The following is a 17,931-nucleotide window of genomic DNA, read 5'->3' as shown; positions in this document are numbered from 1 at the left end:
TGCGCAAGAACAGCAAAGTGACAGCGACTCGCATAGGCCGGGTAAATTATAAACACTTCCCAAGGTAAACAGATGCTATCGAAACACGCATGGCTTGACGTCAATGCGCAATCGCACGTGTTGCAGGAGTTTGCTGCGTACAATTACAGTTGTACAACTGAAGCTGAAGAAAGTACGCTAGCGGCAGCACGACAACCAGCATGGCGGCTGACGTCAGCCGTCAGCGCATGCCGACCATTCATCCGGTTCGGGACAGCGGTGGTACGGGTTCCTATCGATCGAGACGGTACGGTTAACCTTTCAGCGGGGTAAAGCGACCCCAATCTGGGAAACGATGGATGGATACCTCTTCCCTGCGCTTGAGCCAGCGGCCGCAGGGGCTCTCTTCCAAGACCTCACTCTCGTCCTCGGAGTCGTCACCGCTGCCCCGCTGCTCGTTGGATTCCTGAGGAATCTTGCCGTCCTTGTTGTCGCCCATCCTGGCAGAGTGTCGGTCCTGGCGACCGACCTTAAACGGTAAATCACCGGCTTCCGTTCAAAGGGACTCGGACCGCTAGAAGTACGCAGCACATACGTAGTACCACGGCACCAGAGCCCGCACAGCACTACCCCACTGTCGGGTTAATCCGAGTGAGCTTGCTTAGCTCTAGAACACTAGAAACTGTATTGACTGTACTACACAAAATGCAGTTCTCGATCCAGTGACTCAGGCGCCCAACCAGCTCAAGCAGTTCCGGATCAGATAGGCTCGAAATACGACGCAGACAAGAAGGCACATCACAGACGGGCAGACACCGAAATTCCCAAGATGCAATACTATATCTACCGCGGTCCGTAACTCTGATAAGTCCAATATCACTCCGATTGTGTACGATCATAGCACTTTTATGACATCAAATAGAACAATATAATATGGTATTAGTATGAATTCTTGCTTAAAACGTATCCCCTTGATCCGCAACAAATTGTCATAAAATGTTTGCGCAGATAAGCTAAAATGTTTTGAGCACTATCTTTGTTTTTAAATTGGACAGTGGTTGTTTTTATTTATCATGCACCATTGTTTATTTCTTTTACAAATGTTTTTGCAATTTTCTTTTTTTTAATTTTGAACTATTTTAGCATTAATTTAGTTTTTTCACTTTTGCAGTTTCTTATCCAACGTCATCGTTAGAAATTGACCCTTCGTACTTTTGTTAAATATTTCGCCGGTCGCTCGGAGCCCGACGTCGCCACCGTCGCCCTCGCCTCCACAAAGCGGCACAGAAGCGGGCACGTGTAAATGGCTGCATACGTTCGATTGGGATAAATCTGTGCAGCTTGACCTGATCTGACCCGCGGGACACGCAGCCACTGTCCCGACCTTCCTGAGCCGGCAATGGGCGCCTACCTCTCCGAACCCATCACCGAGAAATGCTCGACGGACGAGAGCGGACCCAGAGTGTCCTACGGAGCCTCTTCGATGCAGGGCTGGCGCATGACCCAAGAGGTATGTACGAAGCCGCGCAAACGTTCCGGACCCTTTTAGCAAACCGTTCCATTTCGGAACGGTTCTCGAACACTCTCTTGTCAATCGTGCTTCGAATCTGGAACAAGTGACGAACCGGCACTCAATGTTGGTGAAGCGGTCTCGCTCCGAATTCGTAGTCGCGAGCTGCTTGTCAATTGTATCCTGACAACGCCTCGAACAATACCGGTTTGCGGACTTTATTGAGTATCGGCGACGCCAGCATTTTCAGTTTTTTGCCGTGTGCCGTGTTTGGTTCATTCATCCCCGCGCGCGCAAGCTCTGTAGTGGACCTCTTTGTAGTACCGCCAATACGGCCTACGGCTCCGCCCACAACGCTCGTAAACAGACCTTCCAGAAATTGGAGCTTTCTAGCGTTGCGTGTGAACTGGATTGCTTCGTGTAAAGTTAGCGCAGACGGAACGCTAGCCGTCAGTATGGTTTCGCCGGAGCACTGTAGTCCAAAGATCCCTGGTTCCGTAACCCAGTCTCCCAGTTCCTGCTTATCATACCGGTCCAAATCCTATCGTATGCATTACGTGCGAATTACTGCAGACCTCGCAGATTTATAATGGGCCGGCGGCTTTCCAGGAAATAGAGAACAAAGCGATAAATCTTTAAAGGGGCGATGCAACGATTTTCGTATTTTGCGCAAATACCGTTTAGAACGAATCCATAACTTTAATGACTTGTAAAATACCCGTTCGTTCTTCACCACACGCAATCGAAGTCACAGAAAAAAAATAAAGAAAAACGAGCAGAGTTAACCCCTCAACTCGCAGCCGGAACAAGTGGCCACATGATCTGGAGCCAATTATATGCCACCAATGTTGATCATAGCCATGCGCTGGGGGTTGGCAAGGCACAAGACATGCGCTGCGTTCCAGACATTTTTATGGTTTGTCTGTTGTCGTCATTGCAGTGATTGGACACGGAACACTACCCGAATACTTCTCGAGCTATAGGTTATCACGAGCCCAAATCGAGTGCCCACGCAATGTTCGGGTCGAATCTATGAGCCGCATTCAAATATCGTCACTGGGCGGTACTGCTACCGCCCAGCTACGTCATCAGGTTTTGCGAAGGAGAGATTGAATGAAAACGCCGGGTTTTGTCCTCGAAATTACAGCGTAACAAAGGAATTTCTTGGTCAGTGGCGTTGCGTGCGAGTATCCTTGAGTCCCACTAGTGCCAGTAAACTCATGTAAAGTGAAAAACATTCCAAGTGAATATCATTGCACCGTTCCTTTAAAGGGATACTACAACGAAATTTCGGCGCTCATTTTTTGGTCTATATGTGTTCAAAGGAGCAGCATCACATCGAACATACTAATATCTTGTTAAAAAAGTCACGAAAAGGAATTTTAAAACGATTAGCAAAGAGCACCTGGTGGATGTCGCTAACGCCTCGCTCGTAATGCCCGTCTAGGAACCTTGACAGCTAGTGACGGAGGTTGTCTCGCCTCCGGCCACGACGAGAGAAGAGGGGCAGGAGAAACTCCCCTCTTCCCGAGAATGCCTTTTGTGTGTCGCAGAAGTCGCTATTGTCCCCCTGCAAGATTACAGAAAATTAACCCGTCACTCGAAATTCGTACAAAAGCAGCTGCTTCGGTGGGTGGAACGACAAGGCCATCCTCTCGACGTCAGCCTCGCCGTAGCTTTGCTCGTCCCGAGACGACTTACGTCAGAATTGCGTTGGATGTCACGTGGTCTCCGCTGGGCCTTCTCCGAGCGCTTGCCAGAGTGGGCCGTTTATAACGAAAAATACAGCCACCAGGCTCAAAATACAAGCGTGGGATTGTTATTTATGGATATTGTGGATTATATTCAGCCTATTTTTGAACACGACAGGAATATTTCAAATTTCGATGAAGCATCTCTTTAATACCGTTACTTGAGGACGAATGCATAAAATAACAGTTCGCTGAGCAGAACGTAAGAGCGCAAGTGAGCTGGTGTATATCAAACATTTTAGTGAAAAACCCGAGACTGAGGTAATGACAGACGATGACAAGGAAGAGAAGGAGAACATCTCAAAAAAGAGAGACATTCTCCTTCTTTTCCTTGTCGTCGTCTGTCATTACCTCAGTCTCGAGTTTTTCACTAAAAAGCAGTTTGCGGTTCATGTCACAAATAAAGGGAGCTATGCGGTAAAGTTTAGTTGAGAATATTAAATTTGATTTTATATTTTATTATGATTTTGCTCCAACCAAAGCTCTTCAGCTCGCCCGAAATATCTCCCGGCGACGGAAATTGGAGCTTTGCAAGGATGCAGTGGCAAGTGCAGTTACGCAAGAACGCTAAGAGTGAAAAATGCCAATGAGCCACCTGACCCGGCTTTCGACAATTTCCAAGTTTACGGCACTTTGGCTGCTTTGGAGACAAATTGCCTCTTGCATTTATTTATCTATTTATTTATTTATTGTTTCCTCGGCTCCGCGGAAGGCATTATAGAGGGAGAGAGCAACAATATAGTAATACAATTAAAAATACGGGGACAAATTAGAATAAAAAACAAAATGCCGTTTTGACGCACTCGTCAAGAGCATGGTTAGTTAACGCAGATTTAAAATGCTCGGAGTCCGTGATGGAAGTAGTTGAGTCAGGACGGTGGTTGCAGCGTGGGAGCGGAGCACTGTCGTCACTGGCAAGGTGAGAACTGGAGGGAGGGGCTTCACTTGTCCTGCCTCCAGCACCAGCTTCCTAACTTCAACAGGCGGAAGGCATGGAGCGGTGTGCTGGAGGCGTTTGAAAGATGCAGCTTGTCATTCTGTCGGTGAAATATTGACAGATATGCCTCATGAAATGTGGTGTCATTTTCCATGCAGGATGCCCACAACACAATTCTCAACTATGACAAGGACACATCGTTCTTCGCAGTCTACGATGGCCACGGAGGTGAGGAAACCTTGTCACTCGAGGCCCTGGAGTTTGTTCTCGCATGTCCTGTCACCAAACCTCTCAATGTACAAATGAAAGTGTGCTTATGAGGGCATGTTGTAGCTTGGTAATATCAGCTTGCCAAAAAGATTACTAATGGAGAACCTCGAAAGACTTGGCGTAGATGCTTTCGGCACCGGCGTGTTGGGGCTGGAAGAGCGACGGTGGCAAAACTTGTCAAGAAGAAGATTCCGGTTGTACAAACAGTGTTCACCCCGCGCGAGCGATGAACGGGCGTGAGTGCCAGCAGACGGTAGTTATTCAAAATAGAATTATACATACCTTGTGAGCTACATTTTCTTCCTAGTTTTCCTCAAAAATATGATAGCAACAATGTGTTGCTTCCTAAAACTGTCGGACCAATGCCCGGCCTGGACAAACGTGCTCTACGAATGAATTCAACCTAACACTTTGAATCGGGCTGTGGCTTGTTCGTACCGCCTAGCTGCAAGTTCGGCACTCGTTTTCGGTGCCTTCACAGCCCCTATTTTTGTCGAATACGTGCTCAAAGCTGCTTGTTATTGTTATTGTCTTACAGTTGGCATCAGTTACTCAGTCTGGTCATAACACAGTTTTGCGGTAGCGAGCATTTTTTTGTCAGCAACCAATTTAAACTATGTTAACTCGTTGAGCTATTCTTCATTATCGAGGAAAAGTAGCATTATTGCCTGGTGAACTAGTCATTAACGACGGAAAATATAAGGCAAGACTTTATTTGCTTTTTAACGATGCACAGATGGGCAGACAGCCAAAATTTGGAGCGCCAGCTGGTTGATTGTCAGCCCGCATCGCTTGGAAAACCGTTGTTTTGTTCCTTTTGAATTCTTGAGTCAATTCCTTCCCCGTCTCAACCACATTTACGGTCCACAGATTCAGTGGTTTTCACCTCTGTCTGTGCGAACATTTAGCTCCTAATACAAACTGCTCTGGGTCTATGACGACGTCGACAAAACGGTGTCGTCGTAGACGTTGTCATCAACGAAACGGTGTCGTCAGCGGTTTTCCAGGTAATCTAGCGGGAGAAATGACAGCTTTGATGCCAGCAGGGTTTTCAGTGGTTTTAACCCCTAAGTGCCAAGTTTTTTTTCCCCAAAAGTAACCTAAAAGGGCCATATTTTTTTTTTTATTTTGAAATGTTATTCTTTTAAAATAAACAAAAAAAAACAAACAAAAAACATAAAATTTGAAAAGTTTATTACGCAAAAATCAGCGGAGACGAAAAAAATATTTACCAGTTAAAACGAGTTCTGCCATCTATGATCAGCGCCGCAAAACTACTCGGACGAGCCTAGCTCGTCCGTGGAAATAAGGGCTACCGAAAAAACCACTGGACGAGCTGAGCTCGTCCACGGCATTTTTAGCCAGAAAGTGGTCGACGAGCTCAGCTCGTTCCAGGCACTTAAAGGGCTACTCCACCGATTTTTTCATTGTCTCCGATTTGCTTGAAATTTTGCTAAACTAACCAACAAACATCGCGAAAATAGTATCCCAAATATTAGGTGAAAATATTGTTTTTTCGCGAAGTTATTGAATTTACAGTTTTGGTCCTCACCGTGTTTTTCAAGCTCGAAGTCTCTACTGGCAACAATGAAAAAGTGACGTCAGTGGAAGGCAGGGGTTCACTCTTTGGGCTGTAGATTTTGTTTTAAACTGATTCGAAGCAGTTTCATGGTGTCAAATGAATGCTTGGGAAGCTCACTGCAGTACCCGCGCTCCAGCACGGAACAAATGATTGGCATAATCTATTTTTTGGCTGCTTGCTCGACTGTCAAGCCTGCCTGCCACTGACGTCACGGCCCTGAAAAGCGCGCGTATATTTGAATGTTGGTTTTTGCATCATTTTCATTTGCCGATTTCGCAATAACTATTATGAATTTCGCGATTCTAAATAGCATACCGGAGAGAGTAAAGGCCGGGGAGTCAGAAAATATAGTTAGTTGAGGTAGCTCAAAAAATCGGTGGAGTACCCCTTTAAGGGGTTAATGTCACGTTGCAGCAGGGCTGCCAGCGCGGAAATTCAAAGTTTCCCTAGCGGACGCTTGAAATTTTTTTCGCTTGTCCAAATATTTATGTACCATAAAATACCAAGCAAGCGCCCACTCAAACTTTGGAGATAATCTAAAAAAAAAAAAAATGGGGGATGGGCGCTTGTCCGGTCATCAATAGACTACTTCCATAAAGCCCCGCATGCAACACGGCGCACGTTGCACTCTGGGAACTAGTTGGCCAGGGAGGAGGGTGGCATGGTTTCGGTTTCGATCGACACGTCGACAAGAGATTGTTTTCTGGTCCCGAGAGCGTCATTTGTGGTCTCTAAACTAACCTAAATGGCCAGGCCTCGAAGCTTTAGCACAAGCCTGAGACGTATAGCTTGTCTTAACACATGCTTGTTGTATTTTTGTACTTGAGCTTTCCTGTTAGCGTTCCAATCGAGGTATGTGGACGAGCCAATGCTGGGAATCTCGACGCTGCGAACCTCGGGGATCTTGCTTGTGTACGAATCAACAAGCTGTAGCAACCAATAGGTACGCATAGATCGAGCTCGCGCCTTTACATTAGTGTTGTTGATCAGGAAGTTTGTTTGTTTCGTGCGTCCATAGACGAAATATTACTTTTTGCAATTACTGTATTTCTTAATATGCCTGAGTATGCGAGGTAAAACTCGGAGGCGCCATTGAAAAGCTCAATTTTGACACACTTCTTATCTCTTATCTGTACTGACCCGCAGCACTGCACGAAGTGAAGTCCCCACCCGCTTGCATTCCACTATTATTCAACATCGCGTATGCACATAAAGTTATCCTGCAATCATATAGGCAAATTCGCACATACAGACCGTTTTGAGAAAGCAAAATTCGAGCACTTGTGTGAAGAATGTCGCACCGTTCCCCGGTAGTGCGCCGGACGGGCATGAACCCCCATGCGCACCGCATAGGGGTTCATGCCCGTCCGGCGCACGGTGCGACATTCTTCACACAAGACTCGAACGAATTCAAAGCGCGTTTGACGGGTGCTAATGGCCATAATATTTGTTATGTGTTTGTTTTCTTTCTGCCTGAGTATGCCGAGATAATTTCAGACACACCGTTCAGGCGCAGATCTTGGGCGTCAGTAAAAGATCGTCCAAAAAGGCTTAGCGAGGAGTAGGGGAAGCTTGTTAGGGCCTCCGTCGTAGCTAGCCGATCTCAGCATTTGCAAGAAGTTAATCTTCTATACATAAAATTCGAGTGGGAGATATATGATGACACGAGGAAGACATCATAGTAACTTTTGTGCAGTAGCGAGGTCGAATTTATTGCGTTTCCTTAAAAGTTCATGCGTAAACGCTGGGCTCAACTTTGATACCGTGTGAAAATGCGGCTTTCTTTTCGCCCAATGAAGTAACAAGAAACGGACGTTTGGCAAATAAAATACGTATAAGGCTCCAGATGAACAAATTTCAGTTCTAGTTCAGTGGTACTAGACGGGATTATTGAAATTGAGCTCAAACGTGCACTCGTAGGGTGAGGTGACTAAGCCACGTCTTACTACGTTCGCATCGCACGCACAATATCCGGTGTTTCGGGAACCAAGGAACCTGCCCCGGTCTTCGTTTTGTATAGCTCGAGAATGAGTGTATTTTACGTTCGTGAAAAGTCAGATAATCGAAAACGCAAGCAGCGTTCGGTCGCGGCGTGATAGCATGAGGTGAAGCTGCTCAGTCGAAACCGAAACTGAGTGGCCAACTAGTTCCCAGAGTGCACTGCGTGGTATTTCGCCGCGATGGGGCGCGTCGGTTTTGGAAGTAGTCCATTTTACGTATAAATATGCTGTTCATATTTTCTCAGATCTTTCAAATTTGGTAATGGGTGCTTAATGTGGAATGGGCGGATGCACGGTATTCTACGGTAATACTAAATATTCATTGTTTTCTGCATCACTTAACATTTTTACTATGAGAAATATATTACATGCGGCAGGGCTGTGCAGTATCGCGATAGTATCTTAGGATACTATGGAGTATCTGTATCGAGGTACATTTGAAAAAGGTTTATTAAAAACGACCCAACGTTGGGCCGTATTAAAATACGGCCCAACGTTTCGAAGCCGGTTCGGCTTCTTCTTCAGGGGCGATTATGGAGGAAAGGAGCCGCAATTCCTCCATAGTCGCCCCTGAAGAAGCCGAACCGGTTTCGAAACGTTGTGCCCCTGATTTAGGGATTGGTTGGTCGTCATATTTTAATAAACATTTCCCCAACCAGACAGTTCTGTCTAATGTTTACCTTTAAATTTGAAAAATGTATTTGTACCTTGATAGTGATACATGCATTTACTATGTGTCGCTTGTATTGTGATACTTTACCAGACTTGGGTATCTCGTTACATTTGTTGCGGTTTTTTACAATAAATTTAAAGGATAAAAACATGTTTGGTGCAAGGTGCTTCAGAATTTATGATATTAACCCGCCCTATAACATGATCCATCACCGTCGCCAACATTAAAAAAAAAGCTGGTTTAAAGAAGGTCACTTGCAAGAATTACAGAGTAAGCTCCTGTCACAAAGCCTTCCCTTTTTCCCATTTAGTAGAGTGAACGCTGTAAAGGAGTTGAGTGTAGAAAAGATATGGCTCTGTTCCCCAATCTCCCCACAATATGGGTGACTCGGAAACATATAATACCCCTGCCAGACGGGCACGTTAAATGACATTTAAACAAAATGACATTACAGCTCGGCCAATCCGCGTGTTTAATACGCCACGCGGCGCATGCACGCACCACGTGCAGAACCAGGCTCTCGAGCTGATTCGGCGAGCGGTGAATGACATTCAATCAAAATTACATTTACTTTCCCGTCTGACAGGGGTATAAGACGGTAGTTTGAGTTGCGTTGTCACGGCAAAATAGGGTTCATTTCGTGCAGACGTCTTTTGTCAAGCAAGCCACGCAGTATTTACTGATCAGTAACTATGTAGTTCACCGGGGATGACATTTTTTTAAAAATTATTATTGGCATTAATGATCAGAGAGCTTAAGATAAGGGGAAGTGCACAAAATGACACAAAAAGAGGAGCACAAGCGTACATTACCATTTGCATTCGCCACAAACTGCACCCTCCCTACATTTTGTGAACAGTTTGTGAACAAGTGTATTTCTATAAGTATCTGCATTCGGGAATACTTTTTTGCCGTTTTTGCAGAAGTATCTTGGGGATATCCCATTGTAAAAGTATCTGTATTTTGGACCTTAAAATACATATGTCTCAGTATTTGTATTCCCAAATACTTTTGGAGTATCTCTGCCCAGCCCTGATATGCGGAGCTCAAGTTTGTTTACTTCTTGCACAAGGGTTGCGATAATGTCGGAATGCCGAGCTCTTATTAGCTGATTGAAAAAAAATATTGGTTAGACCTCGAGGCATCTCGCATTGAGGTCTACCCACTTTCCTTTTAACCAAACCCAATCGGAGCTCGGTGTCGTTTTGACGTCACCGCAACCCCTGCGCAAGAAGCAGATGACTGGCTCTACGCACAGCCTTTACGCCTCGCTTACATTTCACAATAAATTAGTTCATCGGGCCAAAACCGTGGCCAAAACCAATCTGGCAAGGGGAAGCGTTACTGGGAGATTCAAACTGACAAAAGAAACCCTATCTCCGCCTTAGATGTTATGCACGTCATCAAAACATGATACTGCTTTAATGAATTCATTAGCGCTTTTTATTCGCGACTCCAGCGACCTATAGGGGGCGCCACCACCAAGCAAACATGGCGGCTGAGTCCAGGTCGCGGCGGCTCGGCCGGGCCGCCTGAATGGGTGGCGCGTTCAAGTTAACAGATTTTCTTTTGTTTAATGCCCAATTTTATAGGTATTTGAACTGAGACGGTGAAGTGTAGCCGGTGCAGATAAACTTGCAAAGCATAGTTTTGTTTTGCCGGTGTTTTTTTGTTCTTTTCGTGTCAAACTTTCGTTTCGGAGATTTCGTTCAAAACCGAAACTATGGGCTCCGGAGAGACAGTCATATACTAATCAGTTTTGATCATCTAAGGAAAGCGGCGATGACTATAGAATTGTTCCACAGATAGTAACTTTTCAGCTAACTCGCATGCCTCGACCATGCGACTTATCTGTCCGCGGAATCGAGCTTTTGTGCGTATCCGCGTTAACGAAACAGCTCCAGTCGTCTGCTCGGCCATCAACACAGGCTGCAGGAAAATTGCGAAAATTAAGCAACCGCTTTTTGAGCCAAGGACCATGTTAACCCGCCGGCGAACCACTAAGCAGCTGATACTCGTATTTCAATTCAGGTTTTAGTAGCAATCGAGAAGTCATTTTGGTGGAGCGGGTTATGTATTATATTACGTACTATGGTCCCACTAAAGCGATATTAGTATATCCTTCGGGTTGAAATATGAGCTTAGTTGACTAGCTATTAGGTGAGCTGCTGAATAAAAGTATATTTGACAGACGAAGACATACTACTTAAATTTAGCCAAATGGTTCTATAGCCGGCAGCACGGAGACAAACTGAAGAGAGTCTTCATTGAAGATCCACGCAGAACCTCTCTGCATTGAACTTTGCTTCGAATCCTGAACGGAGAAAATTAGTATTTTTTTGTGGCCGGTCAACCTGATCAATGTAGACGTATATTACTGCTGGCTTCGACGTCCTGGTAATATAAATATTGGAAGCGCGATAGGTCAAAATGCCGTGGCAGCATCTAACGTTGCGAGACTTGTCTCCCACCTTTTGAAAACAGATAATTTCCCTCATTCATCATTTGCAGCGAGCAAGTTTTCCTGAATCAAGTAATTGCGAAATCAGCCCAACTCCTTCAGTGTGGTCCAGAGGCTTTTTCGGCGAAAAGCAGCCAAGATGAATAGCCAACGCACCGACCGGCGTGGGTAGCTCAAACTTGAAGCTAACCGAACACAACCGAACTCAAGAAAAGCAGCTATCGAACCTTCCCATTCACTTGACTGCAACATTGATGTTCCCTCCAGTATCAGTTACCAAGCAGTCGTCACTTTGAATGTGCTTCGAGACAGACAAGAAATCAAAAAGTTTTTCCGTGATTCCTCCCCATCCAAGAAATCGAAAGCACGCGACCGTGTGCTGTGGAGTAAATGGGCTTTCAAACACTTAATAGAAGAAAACAATTTACTGAGGCTTCACCACACTAATGATCACTCAGGCAAACTTAAGAAATATTCGGACCTTCGTCAAATTACATTGTTCGCCACCGCGCCGACAACACGTCTCCGCGAAAGCCACCAGAGACGGGGAGGGGCGCGGAGCGACCTGGACCGGCTGGTTCCCGGTTTTCCCGCTTGGCGGCGTCCGTTTTGCTGGAGTCGCGAATAATAGTTAGTCCAAAACAAAAGGTGTAACACAGGCGAGAGTTCTCAAACTCCAACATACGGAACACGACGGCACTTCACGAAATAATATTAGTCTTGCCAAGTTGATGTCTCCAGACATTGCAGTATTTCTTCTTGTACTCAAGCTTTTTTTCTTTCGAGAAGGCACAGCGGTGCTCTCAAAATGTTGGACTTGGCTGGTACCTTCCTTCATCGTTTTTAAGGGGCGATGAAAATTTATTTTGCCGAAAAAAGTTGGATGGATGGATGCTAACGGCTGCACCCTTTATGACAGACGGTATCTTGTGCCACCTAGCCTAGTACTCCTCAGTGTTGCCAGATGGTCGCACCACAAACCGCCAAACGGCTGGAGGAAATAACCCAAACATGGCCAAAACTGCTAAAATTCTATATTGTCTAAAAAAAATTGTAACTAGTGTATAAAATTTCTCTCTAACTAGCAAGATTTCCCTTATTCCCACATAGACCGGAATATAATCTGGGAAATTTCCTTTGGGATGGCAGGCCCGCGTAGCCGTTTTTCTGCCCGTCTAAAATGTCTTCAGTTTATATTTATGAAGCACAAATAACTAAATTTCTGCAGTGAGTTAGAGTAGTGGGCTTGTCATTTGCTCAATGTCAGCAAAATTGTTATCATTGAGAGCGACGCTTGCAACCTCATTGAGATGTCACAGTGACAAACCTCAGAACATGCTTTTAACTGACTTGTGCGTGTTTTCAAAGTCTGCCATATGAAATTGACCCAGTAAACTATATGCAACAATCTCAACAAAAGAAAAAGAAATGTGGGGGCTATAGGACTATAATCTTTAAGACAGGTTACTGGAAGTTCTAACCGACCTTATTCGAGTTTCCTGGGAAATATCACTTATTTCAAAGCACGTAAATTTGGTCGCTGAAGCTTTGAACTGCCACCAAGTCAGAACAATAGAAGTGTATGTTGGCGGGTATCCTGGACAACACACCTAGTAACACCTGGGCCCATTTTCTCGAACGGGAACCATGGGTTAAAGTTAACTATTGTCCCTAGAAGCGGGAATTCTAGGTCATGTGACTGGGAGAGCAGGGGCGCCGAGTACCTACAGTACCTACAATGAGGCCTAATAGTTCTGCTTGGTTCTGCTGAACGTTCATTTCGATCCGGCTGTTATATTAATAACGCACCATCCGCCTATTAGCACGTCAAACAAAACGGTAGTTCAGAGGGACTACTAAACTAACCGACGGCAGCATTCCGCAAAGGCATCAGTCTTCAGCAGTCCGGGATTCAAGAAATATAACGGTACATAAGTCTTGCAAGTGTTTTTATGGTGAGTAAAGAAATGTTTTGCGAACGAGTGTTGGTATATATTTATACCAACACATTTAATTTGTTACACTATGCACGCCAACTCGTAAGCAGCGATTACTTTGCGGAGAAAGGGGGTTATCCTCGATGAAGTCTTCGTTTCGGGTGAACAGCTGGGACATTGTGCTGTATTTCTGTTCGCAGTATGCCGACAGAATCGAGGTTCCTACATATCCCCGGTGGCCAGCAGTTCAACGGTGACAAGAAGCCTAGCTTCTCGTCACCGGTGGATCGGTTGGGCAAATGGAAGAGAGGGCAAACAGTTGAGATCAGCAGGAATTGCAGAAACGTGCGTCGCAAGGAACAAAAACGAGACTACAGCACCGGTTTTGCCAGACTGGAAGGCACACGGGAAAGTTATGCATTGTTTATGGCGAAACATGTTGAAGGAAATCCTTCTTACATTTTCGAATATTCGTCGACAAACTCTAGCCTAGTGGCTAAAATTTTTTCGTACCATCTGAAGCAAATAAATTGGTCTTCAAGTACAACATTACTATATTTTGACTTAAAATACCATACTACATCGATAACAACCAGCGGAAAAAAGAGGATAAACAAAATGACTGGCTTGTTTCACCGATAGATGGCGCATCTTACTGCCCAATCAAAAATAATTATTGTTGTTTTATATCCAGCCGTTTATTACAGTACCTAGGTACTTTTTCCTTCCTAGGCACCGTGGTTTACCAAAATGGGTTTACCACCGCTTCGAGAAAACCGGCCCTGGTAACAGTAATGGTGTATCCGCACGACAAATCTTTATGTCCGGAGGAAACTCGGTAAGTCATAGAGCTGTGGGAAGGAAAGGCCGCAAGGAGGAGAAGGCGGTCCAGAAAATCCAGGCGAGCTCTCCCACGACAGAGTCGTGTGTGGTAGAGTCAGCAATTCTTTCTTTTTGTTAACGTGCTGGCGACGTTGAGTGCACCCAGCAAAAAGCAGGGAAAAAAGAAAAGCAACACGCACCTCTATTTTGTCGATTGTAATCCTTCCCCCAAAAGGGGAGGGAAGGGGAGAAGAAGAAGAAAGGACGGGGCCCGACTGCTCCGATGGGATATTCTGTAGGCCTGTCGCAAATTCTCCACAGCTCCTTGCGAGCTCGAGGGATTGGGGAGCATCCGTGATGCGTTGCACGTGACCTCAAAGCTCCGCAACGTTTATTCCTCTCCTCGGGGAGGAACTCCGTTGTGCAAATACCCCATAATAGCATGAAGTGGACACTGTTCTGTGCATAGAACGCAGCTCTCTCCCAAGTGTTCATTTATTTATTGTACTAATGCCCCAAATTTGTCGGTTTTTAGTGGCTTTTCAAAATTCCTACCGGAGGTTTTTGATTTTTAGTTGGCAACACTGCTGCTGTCTGCTAGGTGGTGCAACCTGCTGCCTAATACAGTGGTTTGTGCTGTCAGACGCGTGGGCTCCATTCACGGGCACGACGCCGTTTATTTTTTTTTTATCCGTTGCTTTCTAAATTTAATACTTCCTCGTTTCAGTGTAACGGGCTGACATATCAAACGGTAAAAAAGAAATCTGGGGAGTTCTCGTGTAGCCGTTTATTTTTTCTTCTGGTTATCACTAAGCTGCAACGGCTTTGAAATGACGTGCACTGAGCCTCATTGGAGGCACAGCCTGGCATTTCCATCTAACCTATCCAGTCTGGAACTCTACCACATTATTGTCTTTTAACACTGGGAAACACTATGTAGCCCTCGCTTTTTTTTTTTCGAGAATATATTGCATATTTGCTCATTTTAGCGGAATTTATGCTCTATGTCTGGCAACCCTGCATTTTGTGGCTCCATGGTGAAAATGAGGAGTCTGAACAGGCAATGGGCAAAACGGGCACGAAATCTTAGGAAGGCATTATTGCAGATGGGCAGTGGAGTGGAGCAAATGTGTTCCATGGTACAGGCAGTTAAGGAGGCAGGGAGATAAATGTGGGAGGAGAAAATGCAGGCAAAGTCAGCTTTAACGATTTATAGGTCAAAAAGGCGAGAAATAAAGAAGGAAGGTTTATTCTATGATTCAAGAGGGAGCGCTCTACTGTTTAAGGCAAGGGCGAGAGTCTTGAGAACAAAAACGTATAGGGCCAAGATTTAGGACACAGATGCAACGTACGCATTCTGTGGAGAAGACGAAACAATTGAGTATGCGATTCTAAAATGTAAGGAGCTTAGTCCTGCCCTTCCCGAAGGGGCGACAGACGTACTGGTGGCCCTCGGTCTGGCTGGAGAAGATGAAAGTGTGGGTTATAGGAGAGTAGAGGCAACAAAGAGGAGGTTGGAGTGCTGGAGGAAATTGTCTAGGGAAAATTGAAGGAATTAGACCTAACTAGCACAGCTGGAGGACAGGCGGGACGGAGGGAATTTTGGACTCCCTCCCACATGGCTCTGGCCCAAAGTCTCAACCCTGTCTCCCAGTGGGTCTGGCGTTAGGTGAAGCCGACAAGGTTCGACGAGAGGAAAATTGGCGACTGCCTCGCCAGGGGGAGGAGGCAGGGCGTGATGTTTTAGTTTTTCTTGCTTGATCCTCCAAAGGTCTGCCTGGCGATCATCTTCATGGCCTGGTTATAGTGAGATAAACGTATTGTCTTGAAAGGGGGAATCAGGTTTTTGTTATTGTTTTTCAGGCTAGGTGGTGCAAGGTACCACCCAGTATAAAGGGTACAGCAGTTGTTATCCATCCATCCATCCATTTAGTGAATGGAATCGGGAGCATTGTATAAATTTGATTGTTGTGGGTGAGGTTTTTGTTGTTCACCCTACGGATATTCAACGCGAAAAATGGGATGAGCAACTGTCCAGCATGGGCGTTCTTTGGGGACTTTGCAGTTTGTTTGCGTGGTGGGCTACCCAAAACCGTTCACCTCTACACTCGATCATGCCACGAGTGTCGGCGGCGCAAGAAACCCCTGACGTAACTATTAGGACTTCTGCATCCGATTACTCCCCCATCCACACCGTTGCAGCAGATCGGAATGGATTTACTTCGCCCTTTCCCGCCGTCAACGATGGGTAACCGCTGGATAATCGTCGCCACAGATTATCTCACACGGTACGCCGAGACAAAAGCCCTTTCATCAAGTACGGCTGTTTAAGTCACCAAGTTTTTCGAGTCCATTGTCCTCCAGCACGGCGGCCCCGAAGTCCTCATTACAGACCGTGGATCCTCGTTCATGGCCCAGCTGACGCAAGAGATCCTTCGTCTCAGTGGAGCCGGCCACTGTCGAATTACTGCGTACCATCCGCAGACAAATGGACTAACAGAACGGCTAAACAAAACCATCGCCGACATGACCTTCATGTATGTCGACGTAGAGCACAAGACTTGAGCAGAGGTGTTACCCTACATCACATTTGCTTACAACACGGCGGTGCAAGAGACCACAGGAGTAACCCCGTTCCAGCTGATTCATGATCAGCTGGAACGGGGCATGACCGAATGGAGCGATCGCAGCGCTCCATTCGGTCATGCTCGGGGCCAGTACTGTACCCAGTGGCTACACATAATGTTCAATGGTCAAGGAACATTACGGTTTGTTTGATTTTAGTGTAGGGTGTATAGGTATTTTGCAAAGCGAGAAACGTGCTGCGCCCGAAACTATGCCTGTAAGGTCGCTTTCTCTCGTGAAAGTTGGATCCAGCCTGGTGCACGTAACCGCTTCTCTGCCAATACGGAGTTTACGGCACAAGGAAAAGGAATGCGACACTCTGGCTCTGCAAGCAGAGCCTATGCAGTTACTCTAAAATGTGCTTCTCCTCATCCGATGGTGCCCTCTGGTGTCTGGCACAGTCCTCGTCGGATGGCGACCTCTAGTGTCAGCAATAGTTCCGAGGTATTCAATCTTTAATTGAATCCCTCGGATTCAATCAATCAGGATGGACGACTACCTAGGATGCTTAGAGCCTATGGATTAAGTTATGGCCTTAAAAAGACTATTGCAAAAGTGGTTTAGTGCCCTTTTAACTTGCACCTTTACACTGTTATAAATGTGGAGATATGGTTTTCAAGTTATGAAACAAATGCCAATAACAAAGTTTAGGAAACGCGGGCAGGTTTGTTCAAAGCCGTGCCTATGGCTATGTGTCGTGTAACCTTGAATATAGCACAAAATATTAAATTAAAGCTATACCGGACACTACTTTAATATTTTGGGAGTTACCACGGGCATAGGGATAGGTACTGCATTCATCACGAGCAAAAGGGTAGCCCAGTTGATGTGTATTTCATATTCGTTGTCCATTTGGGGGGGGGGGGGGGGGGGGGGGGGGGGGCGGGGGCTGGGACACCCAGTGGTTAGATTATGCCTGAGGTTTCCCTCGTGGCATAACTTGTACAGAACACTTAAGGGGAGACACTCCCTTGGAGGGTCTACTTTTTAAGTATTTGTGCCAGGTCAATGAAATTTTTAGGGTATGTTAAACGTCAAAACTTAGGAGGCTACACCGACGTTCAACCCAAAAGGTTTATTTTTTGACAAGTTACAGCCTTATTCGTTGAAAAAAATGTACATGTAGCAGTACCAAAGGAAAAAAACGATCGTTTCAAAATATGAATAAAAAGGCACAATTTCTTTGTTGGGATATAACGCTGAATGACTAAACTAATCGGTAGTAGACTTGAAATAGTTTTTAAGGCCATATTTCACGTAAACATTAACTTTCAATAATGGTATGAATTTTTAATTTTTTTCTTGTTTCACAAACGTCAACATTTTTGTGTGAAGAAATAACAATTTGCAAAAGGTAAGCGCATAGCCGAGTTCTCCAGTAAAT

The 17,931-nt window shown here is 45.5% G+C and overlaps 2 protein-coding genes across 4 annotated transcripts in view; one reads left to right on the top strand and one right to left on the bottom strand.

The window, feature by feature from the left end:
* The window catches only part of LOC115329209 (nuclear receptor-binding protein), a 40,463-nt gene extending 39,459 nt beyond the window's left edge, over positions 1-1,004 (bottom strand). Inside the window, exon 1 of one of the 2 annotated variants that reach the window (XM_029990749.3) lies at positions 347-1,004. In XM_029990749.3, the coding sequence (XP_029846609.1) occupies positions 347-478 (132 nt within the window). In that variant the 5' untranslated portion in view covers positions 479-1,004. The remainder of the gene's footprint in view (positions 1-346) is intronic. The other variant, XM_029990750.4, reaches the window with a different exon arrangement.
* A 191-nt stretch (positions 1,005-1,195) lies between these two features.
* LOC115329208 (probable protein phosphatase 2C 21) overlaps positions 1,196-17,931 on the top strand; it is a 55,494-nt gene continuing 38,758 nt past the window's right edge. Inside the window, exons 1-2 of one of the 2 annotated variants that reach the window (XM_029990747.3) lie at positions 1,196-1,489; positions 4,336-4,405. In XM_029990747.3, coding sequence (XP_029846607.1) covers positions 1,379-1,489; positions 4,336-4,405 — 181 coding nt within the window. In that variant the 5' untranslated portion in view covers positions 1,196-1,378. The remainder of the gene's footprint in view (positions 1,490-4,335; positions 4,406-17,931) is intronic. The other variant, XM_029990746.4, reaches the window with a different exon arrangement.

This window comes from Ixodes scapularis, unplaced genomic scaffold (genome assembly GCF_016920785.2).
Source record: "Ixodes scapularis isolate PalLabHiFi unplaced genomic scaffold, ASM1692078v2 PGA_scaffold8__174_contigs__length_109621045, whole genome shotgun sequence".
NCBI classification, from domain to species: Eukaryota; Metazoa; Arthropoda; class Arachnida; order Ixodida; family Ixodidae; genus Ixodes; species Ixodes scapularis.
The sequence above is the reverse complement of the archived record's forward strand: the minus strand, read 5'-3'. Positions and strand labels throughout refer to the sequence as shown.